General features: G+C 41.9%; 1 protein-coding gene across 1 annotated transcript in view; it reads left to right on the top strand.

Annotated features, from left to right (window-relative positions):
- Positions 1-6: 6 nt before the first annotated feature.
- LOC107155972 (guanine nucleotide-binding protein subunit alpha-12) overlaps positions 7-27,656 on the top strand; it is a 92,080-nt gene continuing 64,430 nt past the window's right edge. Inside the window, exon 1 of the mRNA XM_015502005.2 lies at positions 7-269. Coding sequence (XP_015357491.1) covers positions 189-269 — 81 coding nt within the window. The 5' untranslated portion in view covers positions 7-188. The remainder of the gene's footprint in view (positions 270-27,656) is intronic.

Raw genomic sequence — 27,656 nt, 5'->3', positions numbered from 1 at the left:
TGCTGCCGGCCGAGGCCGGGGCCCGCGAGCGCAGGGCGGGCGCGGCGCGCGATGCGGAGCGCGAGGCCCGGAGGCGCAGCCGCGACATCGACGCGCTGCTGGCCCGCGAGCGGCGCGCCGTGCGGCGCCTGGTCAAGATCCTGCTGCTGGGCGCCGGCGAGAGCGGCAAGTCCACCTTTCTCAAGCAGATGCGCATCATTCACGGCCGCGAATTCGACCAGAAGGCTCTGCTGGAGTTCCGCGACACCATCTTCGACAACATCCTCAAGGTGAGCGGGCCCGCCCTGCCCCGCCCGCACACCTGTGTCCAGGTGGGCGCTGGTAGCGGCGGCCAGGCGCGCGCAAAGACTGGGGCCAACGGCCGCGCGCTTTGTCCCCCGCTCTGCGGCGCCGCCTGGCTCGCAGCGTTGTCCACTGCTCCCGCGACCAGGTACCCCTGCGCGGAGTCGAGAGGGCCACTAGCCTGGGTCACCTGGGGCTCTCCTGCACGCCCCCTAGTCCCCGTCGGCCTGGTGGCTTTGCCCCTTCTCCGGTGTTTGGGGACGTTAAGAGTAGAAGCTGGCCAACTTCTGGCGACTTGGGGGCGGAGGGGTGCTTGGTGATGGAGAAAGCCCCCCTGGACACACCCTGGCAGGATGGAGTCCGGGGTTTCCCCTGCAGCTGCGCCGGGTGAGGGAGCTGAATTTGCCCTGCCCAGCCAGCAGCAAGCCCTGAAGAGCAGTGAAGTCTGGAGGAGAACCAGTCACCAATCTTAAGTTTTAACTTTATAGTAGGAAAATTTAAAGCATATACAAAAGTAGCGAAGATAGTAGAAAGAACTGTAATGTACACCTCTCAGCTTCAACAGCGATCATGTCCAGGCCAGCCCGGTTCACCTATGCTCCCATGATCTCCAAGCAAATTCCAGACGTTGTACAGTGGCCTTAGAAAACATAAGATCGCTAAAGATAAAGGCCTTGTTTTTAAAAAAAAAAAAAAAAAAAAAACACATTACCATTAATGAAAAAGGTTATTACTAAAAGTAGTAACTCCTTAATGTTGCCAAATATCCAGTCAGTGTCCATATTTCTTCCATTGTTTCATTATAAGTTTTATTTGTTTGACCAGGATACAAATAAAATCCTTACATTGTGTCTTGCTCCCTTTATATCTTTGCTGTGTTTGCGGAAGGAACGGTAGAGTTGACTGTCCACTTTCCAGTGTCTCACTACTGTGAGCTTGTGTAAAAGGCCCCAGAGAAAGGAAATCTGGAGAAAACTGATGAGAAGGGGAGAGGAGAGAGTCAATCCTGCACTTAGATTGGGTCATTTCCTTTTTGAGTTTCTTATCTATACACTTTTCATGCCCCACTCCTCAACTTTTCCCAAGTCCATTTTGGAGAAGCCAAGTTACAGGTCTGAGGAACAGTTGTCTCCAAGCAGACGTGGAGAGACATTTATCTGCCAGAAAACCTGCCTGGAGACTCAATTTTATGGTGCCTGAGGGATTTTAAATTTAGCAAAGGGCAGGAGAATCGAATCTGGGACATCTCTTTCACTTCACCCTGGAAGCTCCCCTCTGGCCATGGTGCCAGGATCCTGAGCCCCAGAATTCCAAGCCGGTATTCCCACTTTACATTTTTGTTACTAAAATATCTCATTTCAACACAAATAGGTCATTTGGGATTGTGATGGGAAGAAAATAATTTGAATGATAAAACATCCCTTTCCTTTTCAAAAGCCCGTCCAGTCAGGGCTCTGGCCAAACACTTGATGGACTTTAAAGAGAAGGTGCCCAGTGCAGCTCACTAGAGATCAATTGTGTGCTTCAAAAATCTCCTCATCTTCTGGGGTAAAGTGCACTTGAGTATCTCTCAAAACCTGCTCTCTTAACTTCTCTTCAAAAGGCTAGTTTAATTTTTGCTGCTTTCCTAGACCTCAGAACAGGCAAATTTGGCTGGTTCACTGTCTCCTGGTTTCTTTCAGTTCGGGATGCAGGAAAAATATTCAGAAACAGAGGGCTCAAATCCAACTTGGTACCCGAAGCATATTTTAGAAAACTCAGTCTTAACCTTTTCCCAATGCATATAAATGTTAACTTTTACTGGCTTCCTTATCAAGAGAAATAAGATTTGTTAAATAATATTAAATTTTCTTTCCCAATTTTCTTTTTCTGTCGTGGGGTGGCAATACTGGAGATTGAATTCAGGGGCACTCAACCACTGAGCCACATCCCCAGCCCTATTTTGTCTTTTATTTAGAGACAGGGTCTCACTGAATTGCTTAGTGCCTCATTTTTGCTGAACTCGCAATCCTCCGGCCTCACTTTCCCAAGCCACTGGAATTATAGGTGTGTGCCACCGTGCCTGGCCCCAATTTGTTTTTGACTAATTGTAGTTCTGTATTAAACTCATTTTATCCATTGTGAGGACTTTAAAAGCTAGTTAGAAATTCATCTTTTAATTTGAAACAACAAAAAACTTTTCCTCTCCCCCATTCCCATTTTTATTTGGACAAAATATCTTCAGAAAGAGACTTTTTAAATAAATGGCTTTGTAGTAGCTTCAATTGTGGACATTTGAATGATACTGTTCAGAATAATATTTATATAAAGGCTATTTTTAAAGCAATCTGTGCTATGCATATTGTGCCAGACCCTTTCTGTATGGCATTTAATTTTCATAACACTTTCAAATGGTATTGTCCCATTTAGCCAATAAGGAAATTGAAGATAGAGTTTTAAAATCTCAAGGTCGGCTATCTAATTAGCAGATGGCAGAGCTGGAAACCAAATCTGGTCTTTTTTAATCAAACTTTTAATTTTGCAATAATCAGAGTCATGTGCAGTTGTAAGAATAACACAGAGATCCCATATACCCTCTACCCACTTTTGCTCAATGGTAATATGTTGTAAAACTGTACTACAACACTACAACCAGAATATTGGCAATGATACAGGCAGGACCCAGACCAGTTCCATCACTAAAAGGCTCTCTAGTTGCCCTTTTGCAATCTCTTTTTTTTATGCTCCCCTCCCAGACCCTATCAGTGACTGATATATTCTTCAATTCTATAATTTTGTCATTGGAAGAATGTTGTATGAATGGAATCTTGCAGAACGTGATCTTTTAAAATCAGCTCTTATGTCTTAGCATAATTCCTTGGAGATTCAGTGCAAGTAGTTGCGTGTATCTATAGTTCTTGCCTTTGTTTAATATTTATTTTTTAGTTGTAGGTGGACACAGTATCTTTATTTCATTTTTTTTAATGCGGTGCTGAGGATCAAACCCAGTGCCTCACACATGCTAGGTGAACACTCTACCATTGAGCTACAACCCCAGCCCATCTTGCCATTTTATTGCTGAGTAGTCCACCATTTAACTCTTCTCCTATTGAAGGATGTTTGGGTTGTTTCCAGTTTCTATTACAAATAAATCTCCTTTAAACGTTCATGTACATACATTTATATCTACATAATTTTTCATATATCTGAGATAAATTCCCATGCATACAATTACTGGCTCATATGGTAGTTGCACATTTAGTTTCATAAGAAACTGCCAGTTTATTTCCCAAATGATGTGCTATTTTACATTGCCATTATCAATGTATAAGAAAGCCAGTTTCTCTGCATTTTGCCAGCATTTGGTGTCACTGTTTTTTATTTCAGTTATTTTGATAGGTGTATAATGACATCTTCTTGTAGTTTGGGGGGGCTTTTTGTTTTGTTTTGGTACCAGGGATTAAACTGAGGGGCATTCAACCACTGAGCCACATTCCCAGCCCTATTTTGTATTTTTTTTAATATTTTTTTTTTAGTTGTAGTTGGACACAATACCTTTATTCCATTCATTTATTTTTATGTGGTGCTGAGGATCGAACCCAGGGCCCTGCATGTGCTAGGCAAGCTTTCTATGGCTGAGCATAATCCCTATTTTGTATTTTTATTTAGAGACAGGGTCTCATTGAGTTGCTTAGCACCTCACTGTTGCTGAGGCTGGCTATTGAACTCATGATCCTCTTGCCTTAGCCTCCAGATTCTTACAGTTTTAATTTGCATTTCTCTAATGGTTAATGATGATAAACATCTTTTCATGTGCTTATTTGCCATTCATTTATTTTCTTTGGGAAAGTGTTTCCCTGTTTTTGTCCATTTTCTTATTAGGTTGTATGTTTTTTTATTGTTGAGTTTAGGGAATTTTTTATATATTCTAAATACTAGTCCTTTGTTATAGATGATGAATTATACATATTTTCTTGCAGTCTGTGGGCTGGCATTTTATTTTTTTAACAGGCACCTTTGTAGAGCAAAATTTTTGCTTTCAATGAGGTCTAGTTTACCAATATTTTTCTTTTATAGATCATGCTTTTGACATCAAGTCTAAGAATTCTGCATAGCTCTGAATCTCAAAGATTTTTTCCTTACTTTTTTCTAAAAGTTTTGTAGTTTCACATTTTACATTTTAGTGTGTGATCTACATTGAGTTAATTTTTGTGTAAGGTATGAGATTTAGACCAAAGTTCATTTTTTCTGCCTGTGAATATTCGGGTGCTCAGGTACCATTTGTTGAAAAGGCCATCCTTCTATTGAGTAGTTTCATGCGTTTGTCAGAAACCAGGTGGGCATATTTATGTAGGTCTGTTTCTGAGTTCTCTTTTCTGTTCCATTGATCTGTATGTTCATCCTTGTGCTACTATCACATTATGTTGATTATTATATAATTCAATTTTAATATCAGATAGGGTGATTTCTCCTATTTTGTCTTTTCAAGATCACTTTACTTATTTCAGGGCTGTGCCTTTTTTTTCTGATAAATTTTAGAAATCAGCTTTGTCTGTGTCTGTTTTTAAAAACTTTGTTGGGATGCTAACAGCAATTATATTAATATGAATCAAATGAGAGAAAATTGATAGCTTTGCTAAATTGAGTCTTCCAATCCCTAAACATGGTATGCCTTCATTTAAGTCTTTGATTTCTTTTATCAGCCTTTTCCACATTGCAGCATATATATTCTGTACATTATTTATTAATTTTACACCTAAATATTTAAATATTTTTTAAAGCAATTGTAAATGAGATTGTCCTCTTACTTTCAATTTCCACATGCTCATTGTTAATGAAAACAATGTGATTGTTTTTTATATCTTGGTCTTGCATCCCATGACCTTGCTGAAAATTACATCAGAAGAGCTTTCCTGTGGATTCTTTGAACCTTCTACATAGACCATCATGTTAGTTTGTTAGCTACAAGTAGAGAGTTTTACTTCTTCTTCCCCAATTGGTATGAATTTTATTTCTTTTTCTTGCCTTACTGCAAAGGCTGGAACTTCCAGTATTATGTTGAGTAAGAGTGATTAAAGTACTGATTATCTTCTCTTTCTGATCTGATGTTGATGATTTTTGCTTTCTGTATTTTTGTCAGTCTTCATAGAAGCTTACCATTCTATTGATTTTTTTTGCCCCCTAACCAAAAAGAACCAGCTTTTGATTCCATTGATTCCACTCTCACTTCATTTCCTTGTTTCCAATTTAATTTATTTCTGTTCTTTGCTTCTTTTGTCCATTTACCTTAGATTTATTTTGTTCTCCCCCCCCCCCATTTTCTTGAGTTAGAGACTTAGATTACTTATTGAGATCTTTTCTCATTTCTAATATAAACATTTTAAGTGTTGCAATTTCCCCTCTCAGCATGGCATAGCTGTGTCCACAAAATTTGAATGTTCTACTTTCATTTTTATTCAGTTTCATGGGTATTTTATTTCTTTCGAGATATCTTCTTTGACTCATGGATTATATTTTTATAAGTATGCTGTAGTTTACAAATGTTTGGAGATTTTTCTGTTATCTTTCTGTTACTAATTTCTAGTTTGACTCTAGTATGTTTAGAGAACACACATTGTATAATTTCAGTTCTTTGAAATTTGTCGAGGTTACTTTTATGACCCAGAATATGGTCTATCTGTCATATGTTTTGTGGTCCTATGTTGGTGAATATTCCATAGGCATTTGGGAAAAAAATACGTATTCTGTTATTTGTTGGAGTGTTCTACATATTGTCAGTTGATGCTACTGGTTAACACGGCTGTTGACTCTGTATCCTTGATGAAATTTTGTTCAGTAGTTCTATCACTTGCTGAGGGTTGGATATGAAAGCTCCCAATTTCTTCTTTAGTTCTGTCAGTGTTTATGTGGTACATAAACAATTGGGATTATTATCTACCTGATAGATTGAGCCTTTGCCATTATGTAATGTCCCCTCTTGTCTTTACAGATGTCCCTTAAATTACAATGTGATTACTCATCCTGTCAATTTGCAACTCTTTGTAAATTGAAACTGTTATAAGTCAAAATGCATTTAATACATACCTAACCTACTGAACATCCTAGCTTGGCAACACAGTACACTGTTGTGTTCAATTTTTAATCCTGAGGACGTGAGGCTAAGCTGGAGCTGTTGCAGTATCTTACTGCATTCTACTAGACCAGAGAAGATCAATATTAAGATATTGAAGTAGGTTTCTATGGAATGTGGATGGCTATTGCACTATGATAAAGTCAAAAAAGCTGAAACATAGTAAGTCAGGAAATCATCTATAGTAATTTTTTTTGTGTGTGCTGAAAGTGTCTTTATCAGTTATTGTCACATACCCACTTCTGGGTTTTTTTTAATATTTATTTTTTAATTGTAGGTGGACACATACCTTTATTTTATTTTTATGTGGTGCTGAGGATTGAACGCAGTGCCCCATGCATGCTGGGCGAGTGCTCTACCTCTGAGCCCCTCCACTTCTGTTTTTATTAATGCTTTCAGGGTGTCTGGTTTTTTCATTCTTTTAACCTACCCATATTGTTTTGAAGTGACTTTTGTGTGGATTTTTTAATCCAATCTTCCAATTTTAATTAATTTGAATATTTAGATTATTTGCATTTAAGTTAAGGTTAATTTATTATTAATGTGTTAATTGTAGATGGACATAATAGCTTTATTTATTTATCTTTATGTGGTGCTAAGGCTCAAACTCAGTGTCTCACACATACTAGGCAAGTGCAGTACCACTGAGCCACAACCCCAGCCCCAATAATTTGGATTTTTGAAAATTTTTTAGAGAATCCTTTGGGGTTTTTGAAATTTTTTTATTTGTATAAATTTTTTATTCTATTGACAATAGAATGTATTATGTCCATCTACAACTTAAAAAAATATATTAAAAAATATCCATGCATACATGGAGTATAATCTCCCATTTTGTGATTGTACATGATGTGGAGTTATACTGGTTGTGTATTCATATATGAATAGGAAAGTTATGTCCAATCATTCTATTGTCCTTCTATTCCCATTCTCCCTCCCTTCCCTTCATTCCCCTTTATCTAATCCAATGAAATTCTCTTCTTTTGGGTTTTTTTGTTGTTGTTGTTTTTCTGTTTTGTTCTTACTTTTTTTATGGGCTATCTGAACATGTTTTAGGACTCCATTTTGATTGATTTTTTAGTATTGCATTTTGAATCAATTTCTTGGTAGTTGTTCTAGATTTACAATATACATAGGTAACTTACCCAGTCTCCTGACAAGGGTGTTTTACTACATTAAGTTTCCATTTAGTTTACCCTCTCCACTTTTCAAATATAAATATTTTAAATATAAATATAAATATTTTAAATATAAATGTAAGTATTTTAAATAGAAAGTAAATATAAATATAAAATATAAATATAAAAGTGGAATATTACTAATGTCCTCTTCTTACCTTTTATATCTGCACCTCTTCTTACTCTTCTGATGGTCCTCTCTCCTTTCTGGAGTTCACAGCCTTCTGTTCTCATTCCCTTTCTGTTTAAAAAACTGCTGCTGGCTGTTCTTTAAGAATAAGTCTGCTTGCAATAGATTCTCCAGGCTTTCTTTCATCCAAGAAACTCCTTTATTTCCCCTTCATTCATATATATATTTCCCTTTATTTTATTTATTTATATGTGGTGCTGAGGATCGAACTCAGGGCCTCGCATGTGCTAGGCAAGCGCTCTACCACTGAGCCACAACCCCAGTCCCTCTCTTCATTCTTAAGGGACATTTTTTGCCAGCTGTAGAGTTCAAGCTGTCAGTTCTTTTAGTAGTTGAAGAATGTGCCTTACCCAGTTTCAGATGAGAAGATGTCATTTGAATTGGTGTCCCTCTATAAATTAATGCTTTTTTTGTTCTCTGGTTGCTTTTAAGATTTTTCCATCATCTTTAGTTTTCAGAAGTTTGATTATGATTCATCTTAGCATAGGTTTCTTTCAGATTATTCTATATGGGGATTATACACTTTACTGAATCTGTGCCTTTATGTGTTTTGCCAAATACAGGGGAGTTTTCAGGTATTATTTCTTCAAATACTTTCTCAGTCCCACTGGTTTTCTCTTCTCCTGGAACTGATGGCTGAGCTCTTTGCTCTTTGGTTATTGACCTCCAGGTCACCAAGACTATTACCTTCTTGAGTGGGGTTGTAGCATCAGCCTCCTGCCACCTCCTAGTCATTGGGTTAGGGTCCTGTTTGAGGCCAAGGTTCAGGCCCCCAGGGCCCTGCTGACATTATTCCTGTAGGGGATTTGGACACCCGTGCTCTTCCAGGCAGAGGGGGGATTCCTGTCTGGCCTGCCAGAACTACCTGCTGGGCCACTTGGGAGGACCACCTGTTTCCTCGGGGCAGGAAGAGGACGGAAAACCAACTTCCCTCCCCTCACAACTTTGCTGAAACCTCAGTGGGTGGCATATGTGGGGTTTTTGTAGGTGTTTGGCTGGAGTAGGGTGGGTATTTTAGTCAGCTTTTTCACTGCTGTGACTAAAAGACCGGACCAGCACAATTGCAGAGGAGGAAAATTTTATTTGGGGGCTCATGGTTTCAGAGGTCTCAGTCCACAGACAGCAGGCTCCATTCCTCAAGAGTGTGGCAGAGGGAAGGCCGTGACGTGATGATCTGGAAGCAGAGAGGTCAGTCGCTGGTTGCCAGATACAAATATGTGCTTCAAAGCCACGCCCCCAAGTCCCCTCTACTCCAGCCACACCCTACCACTTCAGTTACCACTCAGCTAATCCCTATGAGGGGATTAATTCACTGATTGGTTAAGACTCACAGCCCAATCACTTTTCCTCTGAACCTTCTTGCATTGTCTCACATGTGAGTTTTGGGGGACACCTCATATCCAAACCATAACAGTAGGCATTGCCAAGGTCTCCTGCTGTAATCCCACCTCTCCCTAGGTGCATTTGCCAGGAACTGGCTCATCTTGGGGTTCTTTTTTCCTCTGCCTCCTGTCTCTTCCAGCTGCCCTCTGCAACACCTGACTTGTGTGGGTAGGAGGTAACAGGATACCCAGGGGACTCACCAGCATGTCCTTCAAGTCCAGAGGTTCCGAGGCAGCCTACCTTCTTTCCCACATTTGCTTATTGTGTTTTCTTGATATTGTGTTTTGCAGTACTGGGGATTGAACCAGGTGGTCTGCCCAGCCATTTTATTTTATTTTAAATTTTGAGACAGGGTCTTGCTAAGTTGCTGAGGCTGGTCTCAAACTTGCAGTCCTTCTACCTTAGCCTTCCAAGTAGCTGGGATTACAGGCATGTGCTGTCACGCCCCATAGCCTGCCATGTTATATCCAAGACTTTTTAGGGGTGGAGATACTCCATCTTGATGGTATGGCAGTCTTATCCCCCTTGTTCTTTGATTCTAGATGTGGGGCTCATCCCTCTTGATCACAGGTGTGCCTGAATTTAAATATGTGATTTCTTTAACTTCATTACCTCCAACCATCCTCTGCAGTTAATTATGTGAATCTACTAGTTGCTTTGACTTGCTATAAATAGTTCCAGTAAGACTGGTTCATTCTTTTATAATCTTAAAGATGAAACTCTCTCATTTCCTTAGTGGGCTTTCCTTAAAGTTCGTGTGTTTGATATTTGGAGTTTGCTCCAAATTAATACCTCCACTTGGCACAAGCTCAAACCCAGCTTGGATTTGATTTATAGTGGTTCCATAGCCTCTTGTGTGTGATATCATGCATTACAAGAGGGTTTTGGGTTTTTCTTTTTTCTGTTTTCTTTTGCAGTTCAGGGAATTGAACCCAAGGCTTCATACATGTGAGGCAAGTGCTCTACCTCTGAGCCACATCCCTACCCTTTTTTATTTTATTTGGAGACAGGGTTTCATTAAGTTGCCAAGTAGGCCTCAAACTTGTGATCCTCCTGCCTCAGTCTTCTGTGCAGCTGGGATTATAGGTGTATACCACTGCACCTGGCTCAAGAACATTTTTAATGACTGAATTTCATATCCAGTTAGAAGTAAATAAGTTGTTTGAAGGTTTTTTGTTGAATATACATAATACCATGCCCATAATTGCATTGGTATCTCTTCTAACCACTCCAACATAGTTCCACCTTATGTATATGTATATGTATGTGTGTGTGTGTGTGTGTGTTGCTGATTTTAGAAACTTCTTGAAGATTTGATTACTAGAATGGGTGGTCTCTGAAACAAAATAATTGACAACTGAATTGTTGATACTGTTGATAATGAAATGAAAAAATTACATTCAACAAATATGCAAGGCCTTGTGCTAGGGCTTAGTGGCAGAAGGGGTAGTCAATGAAAAGTGCCTGTTCTCAACCCTCATCTGTTAAACTGGAAAGACAGTTGCACAAATATATTTAACATAGAGTGTGAATGTACACCCTGTAAGCACCACTATGGAAGTAGTGAGTTGGTGGGAGAACAGGGAAGATTAACACTGGCTGAAGAAGCTGAAAGGCCTTGTCCAGGAGGTGTGATTTGAGCTGGCTTTGGGAGGCTCTACAAGATTTCAACAGGTATAGTAGGATTCACAAATGAGACCATCTCAGTGCTACAGAAGTCTACCAGTGAAATTGGTTTTGTTATTGTTGTTTATTTTCATTTATTTATTTATTTATTTATTTATTTATTTATTTATTGGGGGTGCTGGTGATTGAACCCAGGGGTGCTTTACCACTAAGCTATACCCCCAGTCCTTTTTATCTAATTTGGAACAAGGTCTCACTAAGTTGCTCAGGCTGGCCTCAAACTTGATCCACCTGCCTCAACCTCCTGAGTTGTTGGGATTACAGATGTACACCACCACACTCAGATATCAATGAAGAAAACTCTAACAGGGAGCAATATTAAAAGGAGACTCAGCACAGGTGCTGGATGGAATTTCCTAGTCAAAGCAACTGGTCAGATTGTGGTAGATTGTGACATACCCTGTATTCATCACATTCTAGCTAAAAGCTGTGGGTTTGATCCCTGGAAAATTCATGTATATACACATCATTCCAAGGGGTTTTCTGAATGCCCTAAATTCCAAGAGTGGGCCTACAAGTGGTCTAGGAACTATTATTAAGAACTTTTATTGTAGAATAGTTAAGATTAAGCTAACTTTTTGGAAGTTTCTTTTTCTTTTACTTTTTGGGTGTTTTTTTTTTTGTTGTTGTTGTTGTTTGTTTGTTTTAGAATTTTGTTGCTTTTGTGTTTAAGACTTTGAAGACACCAACATTGCTGATTTGCATTTTTTGGTTTTTGGTTTTCGTATTTTGTTATTGGGTTTTGTTTTGTTTGTTTGTACCAAGAGTGAACCCAGGGGCGCTTAACCACTGAGCCACATTCTCAGCCCATTCTTTTAATTTTACAATCAGGGTCTCACTGAGTTGCTGAAGCTGGCTTTGAACTTGTGATCCCCCTGCCTCAGCCTCCAAGGCTGCTGGGCTTATAGGTGTAAGCCACCATGCCCAGCTGCTAATTTGTGTTTTTAATCACTTTGCAACTCTTGCCTGCAAGATTCTGCATGTGTTGGGCTCACAAAATACTGCTTGGGACTCGATGCTGCAGTGGGTTTTCGTGAGAGCAGAAGCACAAAGCTGCTTCTGGGGTCTGGAGCACAGTTGAGTTTTTATTGCCTTGTTGGAAAATTTCATTTAAGTAAGCAAATTTACTTTTACACTGGGAAACACATGGTTGGTTTTTTAGAAATGCCCGAAACCAAAAGCATCTTTTTCCATCAGTTGAGAGAAATACAGACACACCCCTCTGGCCATTGTTGAGATTCAGAGCCCTAAATGCCCTCCAGCTTCCAAGTTTACATTGTAACCAATCATATCAGGGAGCAGTTTTTGGCCTTTAGTCACCTGTAGGGTGAGATTTGGAACATAGCTGCTAGATGCTTAACAAGGTTCTGTTGACAGCTCATAATCATTTTGTTGTTACATAGTTGAGAGTGGGTACATGGATGGTATCATTTTTTTTAAATGTAGCTGAAGATTTAAACTTGAGGCTTATCTAGAGATGTAATTATAGGGTTATCTTTAAATCCAAGAAACTTATATAGTGTAATAGACCTGGTACTTTGCTTAAGAGACAGGCTGGTTCATTTTATTCTGTAGCTATTATTATTTATTTGTATTCAAACAATTAATTTGAGTCTTCTTTCCTCTTGTATCAAACGGCTGGACAAAGCTACATAGTGTCAACTGTCCTTTAAGGGAAAGCAGAGTGTAAAGTTTCTGACCTGTGCAATAGTTTTTCTGTATGTTTCTTTTGCCAGTTAAGATATTTGTCTTGAAGAGCCAGGTGTGATAAGGCACCTGTAAACCCAGCTACTCAGGGGCAGAGACAGGAGGATTTATGAAGCCCACAAGTTCAAGACCAGCCTGGGCAACACAGCGAGACATCTCTCTTTTTGTTGTTGTTGGAACTGGGGTAGGGGGATGTGGCTTAGTACTAAAGCATGTGCTTAGCATGGGTGAGGCCTGGATTTTATCCTCAGCACCACAAAAGAAAAGAACTGTGTGTGTCTACTTCAGGATTGAATATTCAGGTATGCCCAGGGATATTGGTTTCGAGAATAGAAGGCATAACTTGCCCTCTGCATAGTTTGTCTGTTGGAAGTGCCCATGCCTCTGTGTTGATTTCATGAATCAGCTGGTTTGTAACTTGAACTTCGGATATACAGCATCCATATGGCAGTAAAGGGACAGTCCTTACTCCTGGGAGGGTTGTGAGCAGGAAGGTGTAGACAGAGAGCAGCACATGGGTTGTTATGGAGTCCAGGGGAATTAGTCCCCAACCCTTGCTGATGCCCACTGAATAGCATCCTTGTCTAGATTTTGGCATCTATTTTACTATCTGGTCTAAAGCTTCAGCCCTGTTGCATCAGACCACTAATCTTAGTATCACTGGCGTGAGCCAGTGCTATAAGCATTAGGTAATCAAATGACTGTGGGAACTGAGTTGAGCAGAACCAGAAGCTGAGGAGACACTCATGTGCAAATAATTTGGATTTTGTTGTCATTATCCTGAGGAAGTATTCCCATGACTGTGCACTGTGGCTGTACCAAGCCCTCCAGTTTCTGTTTGGAACAGACAGGTGGGTTCCTGCTGTGACCAGGAAGGGCCAGGTGGCTGTGGAGGAAGACCTTCCCTATCACTCAGGGCTCTGTATGTGTGCAGCCTGAGTGGAAGAGACACTTCCTCCTCTCCTGGAGCTTCCTCTCCTAGACAGCTCCTTTGGGACCAGAAGCCCAACAGAGGAGGGCAATGTGTGTGTGTGGCGGGGGTGAAGCATCACTGGTTATACCACTGGCAGGACAGGGAGCCCTTGCCTGGCTGTAAATGTGCCTATTGGATGTGTGATTAGATTCTCCTGGGCTATGCTAGCAGCATCCAGAGCCAGTCCAGGTTCAGACTGCTGAGGAATCTCTACAGGACAGCTCAGTGCTGGGTGTTGGTCAAGGTGCGCATGCCTCCACAGTCACTGACAAAGCTCCAAGTGACATAGTTGCATTAATTTTCAGGGGAAAATATTATTCATCTTTGTAGACAAGATACACAGTATTCCAAGCCAAAGACTTGACATTAACCAAGGAAGGAAAGGGAGTTGTTATTTAAAGCCTCACCTTAACTTCTGACTAGCTGCTGACTAACTTAGAGGGACTAGCCGCTGCAAACATTATTTTTACAATTTTTATAATACTTATTAGCAGAATTTATTTCTTTTTTTAGTTTTTTAGAGGTCCTAGAAATGGAACCCAGGGTCTCATGCATACTAGGCAAGTACTCTACAACTGAGCTACACTTCAGCCCCCCCATTAATAGGATTTTTAAAAATCTATATATACTCCATTTTAAAACTAATTAATTAATTAATTAATTATTGCTATGGGGATTGATCCCAGGGGTGCCCTACCACTGAGCTACATCCCCAACTCTTTATTTTTTATTCTGAGACAAATCCTTGATAAATTGTCCAAACTGGTATTAAGCTTGCAATCCTCCTGCCTCTACCTCCCAAGTTGCTGGGATTGTGGGCATGTGCCACCACACGCACCCTCATACTCAGTTTTTACCTACAATTCTTAGCACACACAAGATGACTAGTAACTGTTTATATTTTTGTGACCACTTAGATGTTTTTCCTTCAAGGCAATGAAGTTCCATAATTTTAGTTTGAGGATGGGGAAAGGAAATGTTTTTTCCCAGGGTTCTGATGACTTGATGAGATAGACATAAGTCAAAAAGCATTAACCTTGCAGAGTAATGTGGAACAAGACGAGAAACTTCCTGGGAGATTAGCAAGTTGAAATTGAGAAATAGAAATCTGGTCATTTACCTTCTTATCAGTACGTGTTTGGTATGACTATAAAGCAGTGAAACTATTTTTAAACAAACAAACCAGGACCACCAGAACATACTAGTTAGAGCAGATGTGTCATTAAAGGAAATAACCCAGGGAAGCCAAGTCACCCACTGCCTATTAAGTGTCCATGTGCAGACAGACACTTCTGAGACTTCAGGGAAGGCAGCCGGCCAGTGGGAGGGAAACCGCCCCATGTAGGGAGCATGCATTTTGAAAGTACCTTGTCTGTTACTGCATTTGACCCTGGGAGTAACCCTGCCAGGGTAGGCGGGGGCCCTCCGCTGATTGGGGTAAGATTCTTTATCTTCCTGGCCTCCTGTGTCCTGGACAGGAATTTCAGCTGCCTGGATTCTCCTGCCTTCTCTCACCATCCCTCTGCCCCTGTGCTCAGGGAAGGAGGAGCAACTTGGTAGTCTAGTGTGTTCGGGAGGAGAATGTGAGCAGGCAGGGCTCAGCACCCTCTTCAAAGCCATCCTGCCCCCAGGAGTGTGCCTTTCTTCCTGCACCAGCCGCAGGGCCCCCAGCCTGTGTTGTCAGCAGTGCTAGTGAGCAAGCCCTACTTGGCTACACATCTGAAACCAAGCTCTGTAGTCAGAAAGCCAGCGTTTTGATCTCCATCTATCTGACTCCTGTTGTGATTTCCAAATTGATTCTAGACTTGGGGGCAGGAGTAGAAAGGAGACTCCTGTGAGGATGGATGCACACTACAGCCAAGGATGGAGAGAGACTATTCTAGTGCGGTGGTACCTCTTGACCTTGCACTTCCCGAACATTCTCTCCAACACCCTCTGATCTGGGGAGAAGTAGACCCAGGATCTGGAATATAAGCCCAGGGAAAAGTTAGAAGGCGACCTCAGAAGTAAAGGACCATGTCAGGCTGAAACTGCACCATCTCCAGAGCCCTGGGCTGGAGCCAGGCTCAGGGGCTAGTGAGTGAGCTTGAGGTCTAGGTCACCAAATAGGACTTCACTGAGCCCAGACCAGGTTTCAGCTGTTGTTCACCTCCTCAAACATGCTTTGAAAGCAACCTCTGTCTGTCACATTCCAGTTCTGACCTGAGAAGAAAATAGGTAGAAATGGTATCAGGGAGATTGACCTGGAGAACTGCTGAGAAAGGTTCTCAGCACTTGGAGAACTAAGCTTGAGAAAGTTTTAAAGAAATGAAGTGGCAGTTCTGAAGTACTGTAGCCAAATTAGTAGTAGTGTTGGGGAACAGCATGCAAAAGGCAAATACAAAACCAAATCTGAAAAAAAGCCAAACTGTAAGATAGAAGCATTGCTCAAAAGTGCTTGTCATCATGCAACATTACCAAGCATATAGATTCTATGAAACAAAAGCTTCAGGATATCATACAAGAATAGCTGAGATAAAAACGGAGATTTGCACAGTTAATGAGATAAATTAAAAATCCAGATAACACCATTATAGATCTCATATGTGTTAAAAACAGGAAGGAAGATAAGCTACCACAGAAAAGTAAATTAATGGTGTGTGGGATTGTGCCCCAATCCCACTCAGCATTGGTGTCCCCACAGTTGTAGAGCCAGGAGTCGCAGGACACCTGACTCCTTTGGATGCTCGCCTGTGAAACAGATCTGGTGTCAGTGTCCAGAGAAGGCTTGGTGCTCTGCAGTCCGTCCCTACAGAGGGGAATAAGGGCGGCTTTGCCAGTTCTCCTCTCTTCTTTCTGAGTGTACACTGCCTCAGGCGGCGTCCTGGGCCTGGGCCAGGGGCTACAGATGGCCTTTTGTCCTCTGAGCCCATCTCTGCTGGCACTGCCATGGCCTTTGTCCTGCACTGCAGTGCAGTGTGGGTACTCCCACTAAAGAAGGGCCTGTTTGGGCAGAGGGAAGTTTATCTCTTAGGCCACCTCTTAAACTAAGGTCCCAAGAGCAGGAATAGTTTTCCTCTGGTGTCTCACCAGTGCCCACACATAATGGGAGTGGGAGACGCAGTCCAGGTACCTGCCACAGGTTTAAGAGCAACTCTGGCCCTTCTCTCAGCTGCCTCCTTGGATACTTTTTGGTGCTCAGCTGCACAGTTGTCCACCCTCCGTCGCACAGTTCCCTGTTCACAGTAAGTGGCAAGGCAGGGATCAGGTTTCAGATGAGAAAACAGGGACAACGGCCCTTTGTAACATGTGACTCAGCCTGTCGGAAAGTTGGTGACAGTGGACTGAGCCACCTAGGCTGTCTTCTTAAAACATGGGAGAACTGTGTCAATGGTGCTAGAAGTTTCTACAGTGTTTCCTGCACTAGGAGTAGATGTGGGAACTCTGCATGTGTGATAGTTGCTACAGGTGAAGGAGCCAGGCTGAGTCTTTTGTGGAATCCAGTGCAAAACCTGGAAGCACAGGAACACACGCTCACACTCATTTGCTCTCATAGATGCACACACACAGTACAAAACATTTCAAATACTATGATTCTGTTGTAACAATATATGTAACCAGACCTAGAAAAAAGTGCTTATTTCTAGAATACAATTATAGACATGTTGTTTTTTAAAATGTATTTTCTACGGTAAACATTATTTTAGACACTGCATTGATCATAGCAATTTTGTAGTATGAATCCCTAGGAATATAATTTAACTATCCACTAGTGATTAAACCTTTTCTCCCCACGTTAATTCCTCTGCAGTTACCCGGAAATTTTCATTTTGAATTGTAGGTGTTGTAACTTAATTTCTGGTTTTAATCTTACTTTAGAATTTTTGTAATCTTGAATATTTTCAGAATGCATAAATATTTGCCAAACAGACCACAGCATCTTCAGCATTTTTTTTTTTAATTGGAAACTTGTCTTAATTCTTGGTAACATTTCCCCTGTCCCTCCCTATCCCAAGATTCCCCTGTTAGGAACATCTTGCAGCAGTGTGGTACATTCAGTACCATCAGTGAATGAACATTGACATATTTTTATTAATTAAAGTCCCTAGTTTACATTAGGGTTCATGCTGTTGTACAGTTCTGTGAGTTTTGACAAATGTATCCACCATTACAGGTCATACAGAAAAGTTTCACTGCCCTAAAAATCCCCTGTGTGCTACCTGTCCGTCCCTCCCTCCCTCCAACTCTTGGCAACCACTGGTCTTTTTTAGGATTTTTTGGGGGAGGAGGGTCCTAGGGATTGAACCCAGGGCCTCACTCATGCTAGGCAGGTGCATCCCCAGTTTAGCAATCTCTGATCCTTTGCTTTCTCCATAGTTGTACCTTTCTAGAGTAACATATAGTTGTAAGCAGACAACATACAGCTTTTTCAGATTGTCTTCTTTCACTTAGCAATTTATATTTAAGGTTGCTCTGTGAGTTTTCATGGCTTGATAGTTTATCTCTTTTTATTGTAGAATCATACACCTTTGTGGCTGTACCACAGTTTGTTGTTTCTTTTACCTGCTGAAGAACATTTTTGGTGGCTTCTAAATTTGGGCAGTTGTGAATAAAGCTCCCTAAACACCTGTGTGCAAGTTTTAGAATAGACATGTTTTCATCTTGTTTGAAGCATTACTGCTGAATCACATGGTAAGAGTATGTTTAGTTTTGTAAGAAACCACCAAATTTTGATTTCCCAGCAGCAGTGGATGAGCGTTCTTGTTGCTCTGTGCTCTCACCAGCATTTGGCATTGTCAGTATTGGGGGTTTTAGCCATTTTAGTAGGTATGTAGTGGTGTCTTGCGGTGGTTGTTTTACTTTGCAGTGCCCTAGTGATGCATGGTGCTGAACATCTTTCCATAGGTTTATTTGCCATATGTATGTCTTTGGTAAGGTGTCTGTTCAAATCTTTTGTCCATTATTTTTTAAAAAATATTTATTTTTTAGTTGTAGTTGGACACAATACCTTTATTTCACTTATTTATTTTTATGTAGTGCTGAGGATCGAACCCAGGTTCTCGCATGAGCGAGGCAAGCGCTCTACCGCTGAGCCACAACCCCAGCCCTGTCCATTATTTTTTTTTTAATCATTGAATTTTGAGAGTTCTTTTTATATTTTAGATACATGATATATGTTGCAGAGGTTTTCTTCCAGTCTCTGGCTTATCTTTCTGTCCTCTCAAGCATAATGTGTTCAGCATTCACATGTACTTCATTCCTTTTATGACTGAATAATATTCCATTGTACAAGTATACTAGAGTTTGCTTATCCATTTATCAGTTAATGGACATTTGGGTCATTTCCACTTTTTAAAAAATATTCTTTTAGTTTTCAGTGGACCTCTATTTTATTTATTTATATGCAGTGCTGAGAATCGAACCCAGGGCCTCACACATGCTAGGCAAGCACTCTACCACTGATCCACAACCCAGCCCTCATTTCCACTTTTTGACTATTGTGAATAATGCTGCTGTGAACATTCATATGTGGGATGTGTTTTGTGTGATATATGTTTTGTTTTCATTTCATTGGCTATATTCTGTTAGGTAGTTTTTCATTACTATAACAAATACCCAAGATAAATCAACTTCTAAAGAGAAACGGTTTATTTTGGCTTGTTTGGGAGGTTTCAGTCCATGATGAGTTGGCCACATTGCTTATAGTCTACCAATAATGTAGCCCATCATGGTGGGGAGCATGTGGTAGAGCAAAACTGCTCACCTCGTGGTCAGGAGAAAAAAAGAGAGAAAGAGGAAGGGACCTGGATTCCACAGTCCCTTTCAAGGGCACACTGGCTATGACATGAAGATCTCCCACGAGCCCCAACCTCCTAACCTACCACTTCTCAGTAGGGCCAGAGGCCAGGGGACCAAGCCTCTAACACATGGCTTTTGGGAGACATTTAAGATCCAAACTATACACATGCCTAGGAGTGGAATCACTGGAGCATACAGTAGCTCTTATGTTTTTTTGAGGGGCTGCCAAGTTGTTTTCCAAAGCAGCTACACCATTTAACACTTGCTTCAGCAATGAACATGGATTCTAGTTTCTTCACATGCTTGCCAACACTTGCTGTTGCCTGTTTTGTGTGTGTGTGTGTGTGTGTGTGTGTGTGTTTAAAAGCCATTGTGGTTTTGATTTGCATTTCCTTAATAGTGTTGAAAACTTTTCATAAGCCTATTGGTTTGTTCTGTCAAAGATTGACTCTTTTTGACTTCTTGAGTTTAACTCCTTGCTGTTTAATCAAACCTATGTGAAGACTCATTAAATTTTATATATAATAAAGATGTATATAGACCTAATGGCAATTTGGGCACCAAGGAATTGAAAATATCCAGTGATTTTAGGGAGTTACATTATTATTATGATAATGATGATAAGGAAGAAGAAGAGGAAAAATGTTGCGAGTGTATAATTGGAATGAAAGTCTGTCCAAGACTCGTCCTTCTGACTGTCTCGATTGCTGTATGCCTGCATCTCCACAGGCACCCTTGCTGATGTTTATCCTCTGTGTACTTCCTTGGGTGTCCTGTGCATGACTGCTGTCCCCATAAGACTTCTCAGGCATTCTTTTTAAGTCTGCTTTCTTCCTTAAGAAATGACAGCAGGCCTTGATTTCCTATCAGATCAAGTAATTTCTAAGCCAGAAATGACCACAGTTGTTCTATTACCCTTGGGCACAAGTGTGCACACTCCTTGATAGGCTGGCCCCTCCCCTCCAGTGCCTTCTTTCTTACTTTACTCTTTCTCCATTACTTGGCTTCTTAATGTCATCAAGTCAAATGAAAACACACCCCATAGAGGGTGACGAGCTTCCTGGCACACTGCAGGGGCAAGCATGGGTGGGTTGCTTGGGTGTGCTTTCCTGGGGCCTGGGGACTGCCCATACGAATGAGAACAGTAAGCTTCCTGCTTTCTGGCTGCGAGGCAGCACTGGGGAGTCCTGGAAGGAGATCAGAGGGAGAGACAGATTCCTTCTGATACTATTTCTATGCCCCCTCTACCTTCCCCCCTATAATTCACTAATTTGAGTGTGTGTTTATTTCCTGTTGAGCACCAGAGTGATTTAGAGGGTAGACTGGCATGACCTCTCTTCAGCAAGCAATGCGATGATCCAAGTGGTCACAAAGCCTTGTGTGCTGCACAGAGCAGGTTGAGGGTGAGGCCAGCCTCTTTTCCAACTTGTGACAGATCCTCCCTAAGTGCCTATTGAATGAATTGTTCTAATTATTTTGAGTCATGCCTGGCCTCTTCCAAAACAGTTTTGTTTTTCTAAATCTGTGGAGGTTTATTATTAGCATGGCTGAAAGACCAAAGCATGAATGTCTGCCTCTTTAAGAGTCTAGTTTCTTCTTCCCCCTGTGCTCTTTCCTTATCACCTGCCCCAGGTGCTCGCCCCACACCACCAAAAGAGGCTTATTTGAGCTCAGAGAAGTTGTAATATCGGAACACACATTTGCCCTCACTGCTAGCAGTTCTTTCGGTTAGATAAGTAGCCTATTTATATAAATAGTTCCCTCTTGTCTCTGCAGTTAGAAAACAGGTCCCTTGGGCTTATTTGTGTATTGTGTGAAGTGGGAGGCGAGCTCCTGGGACCTAGGCCTGTACTGTTCCCAAAGTGTGGAAAAGGTCTTTCCCCCAAAGCCTGTTGTACATGTCTCAACCCTGACTTTTTTTGTTACAAATATTGTATGAACAGTTACTTTTCTCAAGGCCATAGTGGTAGCTGGTAACTGCAGTTCTTGATAGACATTTTATCTCTAATCTCTTAAACCATATTGGATTCCAGTAAATGTGAGGTCACAGCGTGGGCAGAGGAACTCGGATGACAAATTCATGGAGCATCTTTTCAGTTAGTGTTCTGAGGAGTGGCTTTAGCAGACTATCTTGGGATTGGGGGCTTGAGAATGTTTGTTTTGTTCAACTCCTTTGCAAGTGCCTGGCTTTAATCTTTGTTAGGGTTTGAGGAAGGGACTTGCTTAAGAGGTATCTTAGATTTGGGAGGTCAGAATGGGCCAGATTCCCACTCTCAGTTAATGGACAGATGGTCATTCCAACAGGAAAATCTTTCAATTCGGAAGAAATTGTCCCAGTGAAACCTGGTAGGTGAAAGAAACAGGAAAACCTACCAAGGAAACAGTTCAAAGGAAGAGTAGCCTTCAGGATTGGCAGCTTTAAGTATAATGGTTTTAGGGGGTTGCACCCCGTTTTCATCTTTTTCCTAGGCATTGAACCCAGGGTCCTGCACATGGTAGGCAAGCGCTCTTCCCACAACTAAGCAATAATTTATAAAACAGAGATTGGGAAAACCAAGTAAATACATATTAACCTTTTTAAGCTTTATCAAGAAATGTCTGTGTTTATCTGAATCATCTCTGTTTACGCGCATATTGTGTTTTACATGGTTCTAGGCAATGCATCCCAGAATGTCAGTCCTTGGCAGCATGCAGGGACCTGACCTTGCACCTGGCTCAGTGCCCACACAGGATAGGCATTCAAATATTTATTGGATGTATAAATGAATACTTTTAGAGGAAAAAAGTCTGAGGGAACTTAGAAACCAGTTTTAATATTGATTTTCTTGAAACAAAGTATTTGTCACGTTTTAGTAACATGAATGTGGAGTTCTATGAGAAGGAGTCTAGGCTAGCCTGGGTTTCCTGGCAACTAGCTCTTTGCTGGCAGACTTGGAAGAGAAAGAGAGAGCTCACCTGGTATTGTGCTTTGCTGTCTTGCTAAGGTGGAGGGGACAGTGGAGCAGAGAGCTAAGACAGAGAATCCCTGTAGGAGTTCACTGTCCGTTGAAAAAATTGCTCAGGGTGAATTGTTTTGCTGGAGGCCACCCAGTGAGTGCGTTGGGAGTTGCAAGCCTAATTTCCTTATATAGAGTCATTCACACAATTTGGGAGTTTCATGTGCAGATGATAAAAGCAGTTCTCTATCCATTACTCTCTGGAACTGACTACTCACGGGTATAATTTTTCCACTGTCAGCTGGAGCCTGACATCCATTTTCTCACACCCTGTAAGTTGTTTGGCTCATTCCTGTGGAGCATCAAGAGGGGCACCAGGCTGCAGGAAGCCGTGTGTCCCCACTGTTTTGAGAAGAGGGAGTATCTTCTCAAGATACAGCTGCCTTTCTCAACATCTCTGTAGAACATCTGTAACTTAAGCATGAACATAGAACCCTTAAGCCTAGGATGAGCAGAACATGCATCAGAAAGTCATAGATTAGCATCTTTCACTTAGAATATTCTGTAGAGCCTACAGGAGTGGCTCCCATAGTCTGTTCATATTGACAGGTGGTGGCGGTAAGGTTATAAGGCAGAGGCACAGTGGCCATTGGCCACGAGATGGTAACTGATTGGTGGGAGCAGGTCTGGAGAAGCAGCAGCTCATGGATTTTGTGTCATTTTCTTACTCTGCATTTCACATCACTGGAGAGGACTTTCTATTTCAACTTAAAAAAAAAAAAACCGTTTTATTGAGACATAACTGCCACTGCATGCTATTTACTCATTTAGAGTCTACAATTCAGTGAATTTTAGTGTATTTATAGAGTTGAGTGACTATCACTATAGTCATATTTAGAACATTGTTGTCACTCCAAAAAGAAACCCTGTACCCATTGAGGGTCTCCCTGTTTCCCTCCAGCTTCCTTCCTAGCTCCAGGCACCCACAGCCTTCCATCTCCATTGACTCGTTTCTCTGAGCATTTCAGATAATTAGAATCATACAGTATGTGTTGTTTTATGACTCGATGCTTTTCTCTCTTTTGAAGTTCATGCACCTTGTAGAATTCGTTTATGTGGTTAAAGAGTGCTCCATTTTGATAGACCCATTTCATGGAGCTCAGGTGACGGACGTTGGGTTGTCTCTGTCTTTGGGCTATTAAGAATGTGCCGCAAGCTTTAGTGTGCCAGGGTGTGTAGGGACAGATTTTCATTCCTCTTAGGTGTATCCCGTGGGGTGGGATTGCTGGGTCACATGGTAACTCCGTGTGTGACATTTTGAGCTGCCACTGTACTGCTTTCCAAATCAACTGTACCCGTGGTGCAGCCTTCTGTAGCCCTTGCGCTCTTCCTTAGATTTACCCTTCCTGGTGGCTGTTAGGTGACATCTGTGGTTTTGATTTGCGTTTTCCTGATGGCTGATGAGGCTGAGGTTCTATTCATGTGCTTTTTGGCCTTTTGCATTTCTTCTTCCTTGGAGAAATGTCTATATGCAGCCTTTGCCCATTGTTTATTTGTCTTTTTATTATGGAGACTGGGGAATTCCTTAAGGGGGCTGTTTTTGATTATTGTGTGTCTCACTTATTAATCTCTCTGTAGCATGTAGGCGGAGTCTCCATGGCTGTTTGAGTTTTCTGTTGCTGCTGTAACTCACCACAGACTTAGGGACTTGAATCTCTTACTAGTTAACTCAACAGTTCTTGGGTAAGAAGTCTGGACACAGTGCGGCTCAGTCAGTTGCTGTGCGTCTCACAAGTCAGAAATGATCGTGTCAGCTGGGCCACGTTCCTTTCTGAAGACTATTGGGAAGAACCGGCTTCCACTCTCACATAGATTGTGGCAGATGTCCACCCTCTGTGGCTGTAGGGCCAGGACCTCTCCCCAGCCTTGCACAGGACCCCTGTACCTCAGAACCAGCAGGGGCATGTGCGATGCTGTACGTCCTGGGAATCTGCTTGACTATTCCTTCTTCATTGACTTGTAAGGACACATGCAATTATATCAGGACACAAGGTGATCCAGGATAAACGCCTTATTTTAAGGCCAGCTGAGGGGCAACCTTAATTACATGTGCACAGTCCTTTCATCTCAGTGCCTAGATAGTGTTAGATTGAGTAACTGAGGTTACCTATAGAATCCCCACCCAGCAGTGTGGGCCCACCTTGTGGCCTTGTGGGGGAGGGCCACTAAAAGTTAAGGGACTGCTCAGAGAGAACAAGTACAAACAGATGATCAAACCTACAAGCAAGGCTGGTTTGATGCACCTCTCCTATTTTTATATATATGAATTAATTTTTTTCTTATTGCACCTAGAGTCAGTTTGTCTAGCCTCTGGTCCACTAGTTCTTGGTTGGAGTGCTTTTGCTCCCCAGGTGATGCTTGGAAATGTCTGGAGACCTTTTTGGTTGTCACAGCTGGTGGAGGTATCAGCACTTAGTGAGTGGAGATGCTGCCAAACACTCTGGTACGTAAGACAGCCTCCGAGTCAAGAACTACCCAGCCCAAAATGCCCACAGTGGGTGCCAAGGCCGATCCTCGTCTGTGTCAGATGATCGAACAATCTTTGCATGGCAGGATGGCTCTGTGTGTTAACTGTTAATGTCCTTAACAATAACTTCCCCCCAGAAACTGCTGAACCCTGACATACCCTTTAAGTCATTGAATAGTCATTCCATGTTCAATGAATTAATTTAAATGTATTGCATTGAATTTTAGTGCCATTTGAAATGTTAAGGGTTATTTTATGGTGTTCTAGTACATTTAAAACTAGTAACTTACTAGTCACTAGAGGGCAGGAAGGAGGGAATATAATAACCATCCCAGCCGTTCATCGCCCACAGTTAAACATGATAATATCTGTCATGTTTGCTTCAGGTGTGTCTTCCCCTCTGTCTGCATCCAGTGTTTCTCCCATGCTCCTTTCCTCTCCGACTCTAGCACTGGAACCTGCTTGGCCTGGACTCAACTCACCCTCTCCAGCTCAGGATCATTCATTTCACAACACCTGAGTGCCAGGTGCTGTCCTCGGCTTTGGGAACACAGTCGTTGCTGTCATGAACTTGTACTCTTGGGGGTGGGAGGTTAGAGACAAGTAAGTAAAGAAATATGTAAAGTTAGATGATAAGCCATCTGAAGAATGATACAGCAGGGTGAGGGAGGTAGACTCGTGCGGAGTGGGTGTGGTTATGTGCTGTCTTAGGAGGCTGTGCTTGGTGTGTTAGCAAGGACTTGCAGAGGAACCCACGTGCTAACCTCTGGGGAAGGTGCCCCAGGCAGAGGGAACAGCGATGGGATGCTCAGGTCTTGTGTGCCTGGGGATTGTGGCCAGTGGAGAGGCCGGGGTAGGCCAGCAGGTTGAGAAAGGGAAGAGCCAGCCAGTGGATGTGGGGGCAGTGGGCTGGCCACAGCTCACTTAAAATGGAGCAGGACGGGAAGCCGCTGTCTAGGTGAAGTAGAGACATGAAATGATCCAACTTAGGCCTTTAAAAGGAGGACTCCACGAAGTTGCAATGCTGAGCCACAGCCTGGGGGACACAGTGGTGCAGATGCACCCCCTGGGTTGTTCAGTCTGGGAGGAGGAGTGCATAATAAGAAATCTCAGGGATGCGTTCTGTGCGCTTCATCATTCCACAGGCCTGTTTTCTCATCTGTGAAATGGTGGTGATAATCTTTGTTTTCTCATGGTTGCCCTTACAATGGAATGAGTTGAGAGCATCCAAGACTTTTGCTGGACACAGCAAGTATCCGATTAGAATTAGCTCCAGTATTATTATTCTTATTCTTTTTTGGTTTTTGGGTTTTTGTTTTGTTTTTTTTTTTTGGTACCAGGGATTGAACCCAAGGGCATTTAGCCACTAGCTACATTCCCAGCCCTTTTTTATATTTTATTCTGAAACAGGGTCTTGCGTAGTTGCTGAGGCTGTCTTTGAACCTGGTATTAGTGGTATGTGCCACCATGCCTGGCCCCTCCAGTATTATTCTTACTATGATGGCTGCCACCCTTCCCCCAGAGACAGCCACTGTCACAAATTTGATATTTGTTCAATCCACGTTTTTATGCTTCTGTTACTTATGTGCACATCCATAAACAAAATATGTATATGTTTTGTTTATGTATATAATTAATATCTATTATATAATTTGTATATAATTTGTTTGATATATAATTTACATACTCACATATAATTTGTTTCTAAGGATTCATATAAATGGTGTCAAATAAATTATTTTCCTAGCCTTACATTTTCATTCTGTCCACGTTGATACATGTGGGTCCAGTCTGTTCCAGCCCTCACATAGCTTGCCATAGTTTGTGATTCATTCCCACACTGATGCGCAGCTGGGTTGTTTACCGTTTTCTCTGTGACCAACAGTGCTGCACTGTGTCCCTGTCCACATCTGCTGGTGCACTGTGACCAGTCTCTCTGGAGCGTGTACTTAGATGTGGGATGTTGGTTCTGAGCTGCAGGCAGTCCCAGCTCCTAGGTGCTGCCAAACACAGTTTCTCAAGGAAGGTCTTAGTCAATGTAGCTATTAAATAACCTGGAAAACCACATTACTTATTTTAGATTAATGGAAAATTCACCATAGATAGATTATTGGGACTTAGCAAATATATGTGCTACAGAAAGGAGGAGAGGAGTAACATGAAATGTACCTGGGATTTGTTTTAATCAGGCATGGTAAGACTGGAGAACATGGACATGACCATCATGAAAGAAGGAGCTTATATTCATAGGTCCCTAGAAATAGGAGGCAGGGGAGCACGGGGAAGATGTGGTCAAGAAGAAATGAGCAAGGCAGGATAAACAGTTGGGGGCTGGGTAATTTGCATCAGATAGTTTACATCCTGCAGTGGTTGTGAGGTGGTCCTGATTGCCTGGGGTGACTGGGCCAGAGGAACATCACCTCCTGCAGTGTAAGGGTCAGGTGGAAGAGGGTCCTGAGTTTGGGCATGGATTGGTTGGCTACACGTGAAGAGCTTCTCATAAGGGAGTCAGTTCTTCCTGTTCCTGGACGGGGTGGTGTCTCCAGGATCAGCAAGGCCCCAGATGTCAAAGCACCATAAATGCAGAAAGCAGAAAACATGATTAATACCAGAAGTTATTCAAAGAGAGTTATGTCACAGTTATGTAGAGCTGAGAAACATGAGGGCAATCATGTTTTCTCTGCAAACTGTACTGTTCCAGGCTCAGCTGGGCAGAAGTTGGAAAGCACAGCTACTTGAGGGGACTTGGAGGTGTTCAGCCTGGGCTTCAACCCTGGAGATGCTGATTCAAGAGCTCTGGGGTAACCAGGCATAGTGACCAGGCCTGTGATCCCAGCAATATTTTGAATTTCATCAATATAAAAATTTGTTCTCTCTTATTGTGAAGGTAATGATGTAACATTCTTG

This window comes from Marmota marmota, unplaced genomic scaffold, assembly GCF_001458135.2.
Source record: "Marmota marmota marmota unplaced genomic scaffold, marMar, whole genome shotgun sequence".
Taxonomy (NCBI): domain Eukaryota; kingdom Metazoa; phylum Chordata; class Mammalia; order Rodentia; family Sciuridae; genus Marmota; species Marmota marmota.
The sequence above is the reverse complement of the archived record's forward strand: the minus strand, read 5'-3'. Positions and strand labels throughout refer to the sequence as shown.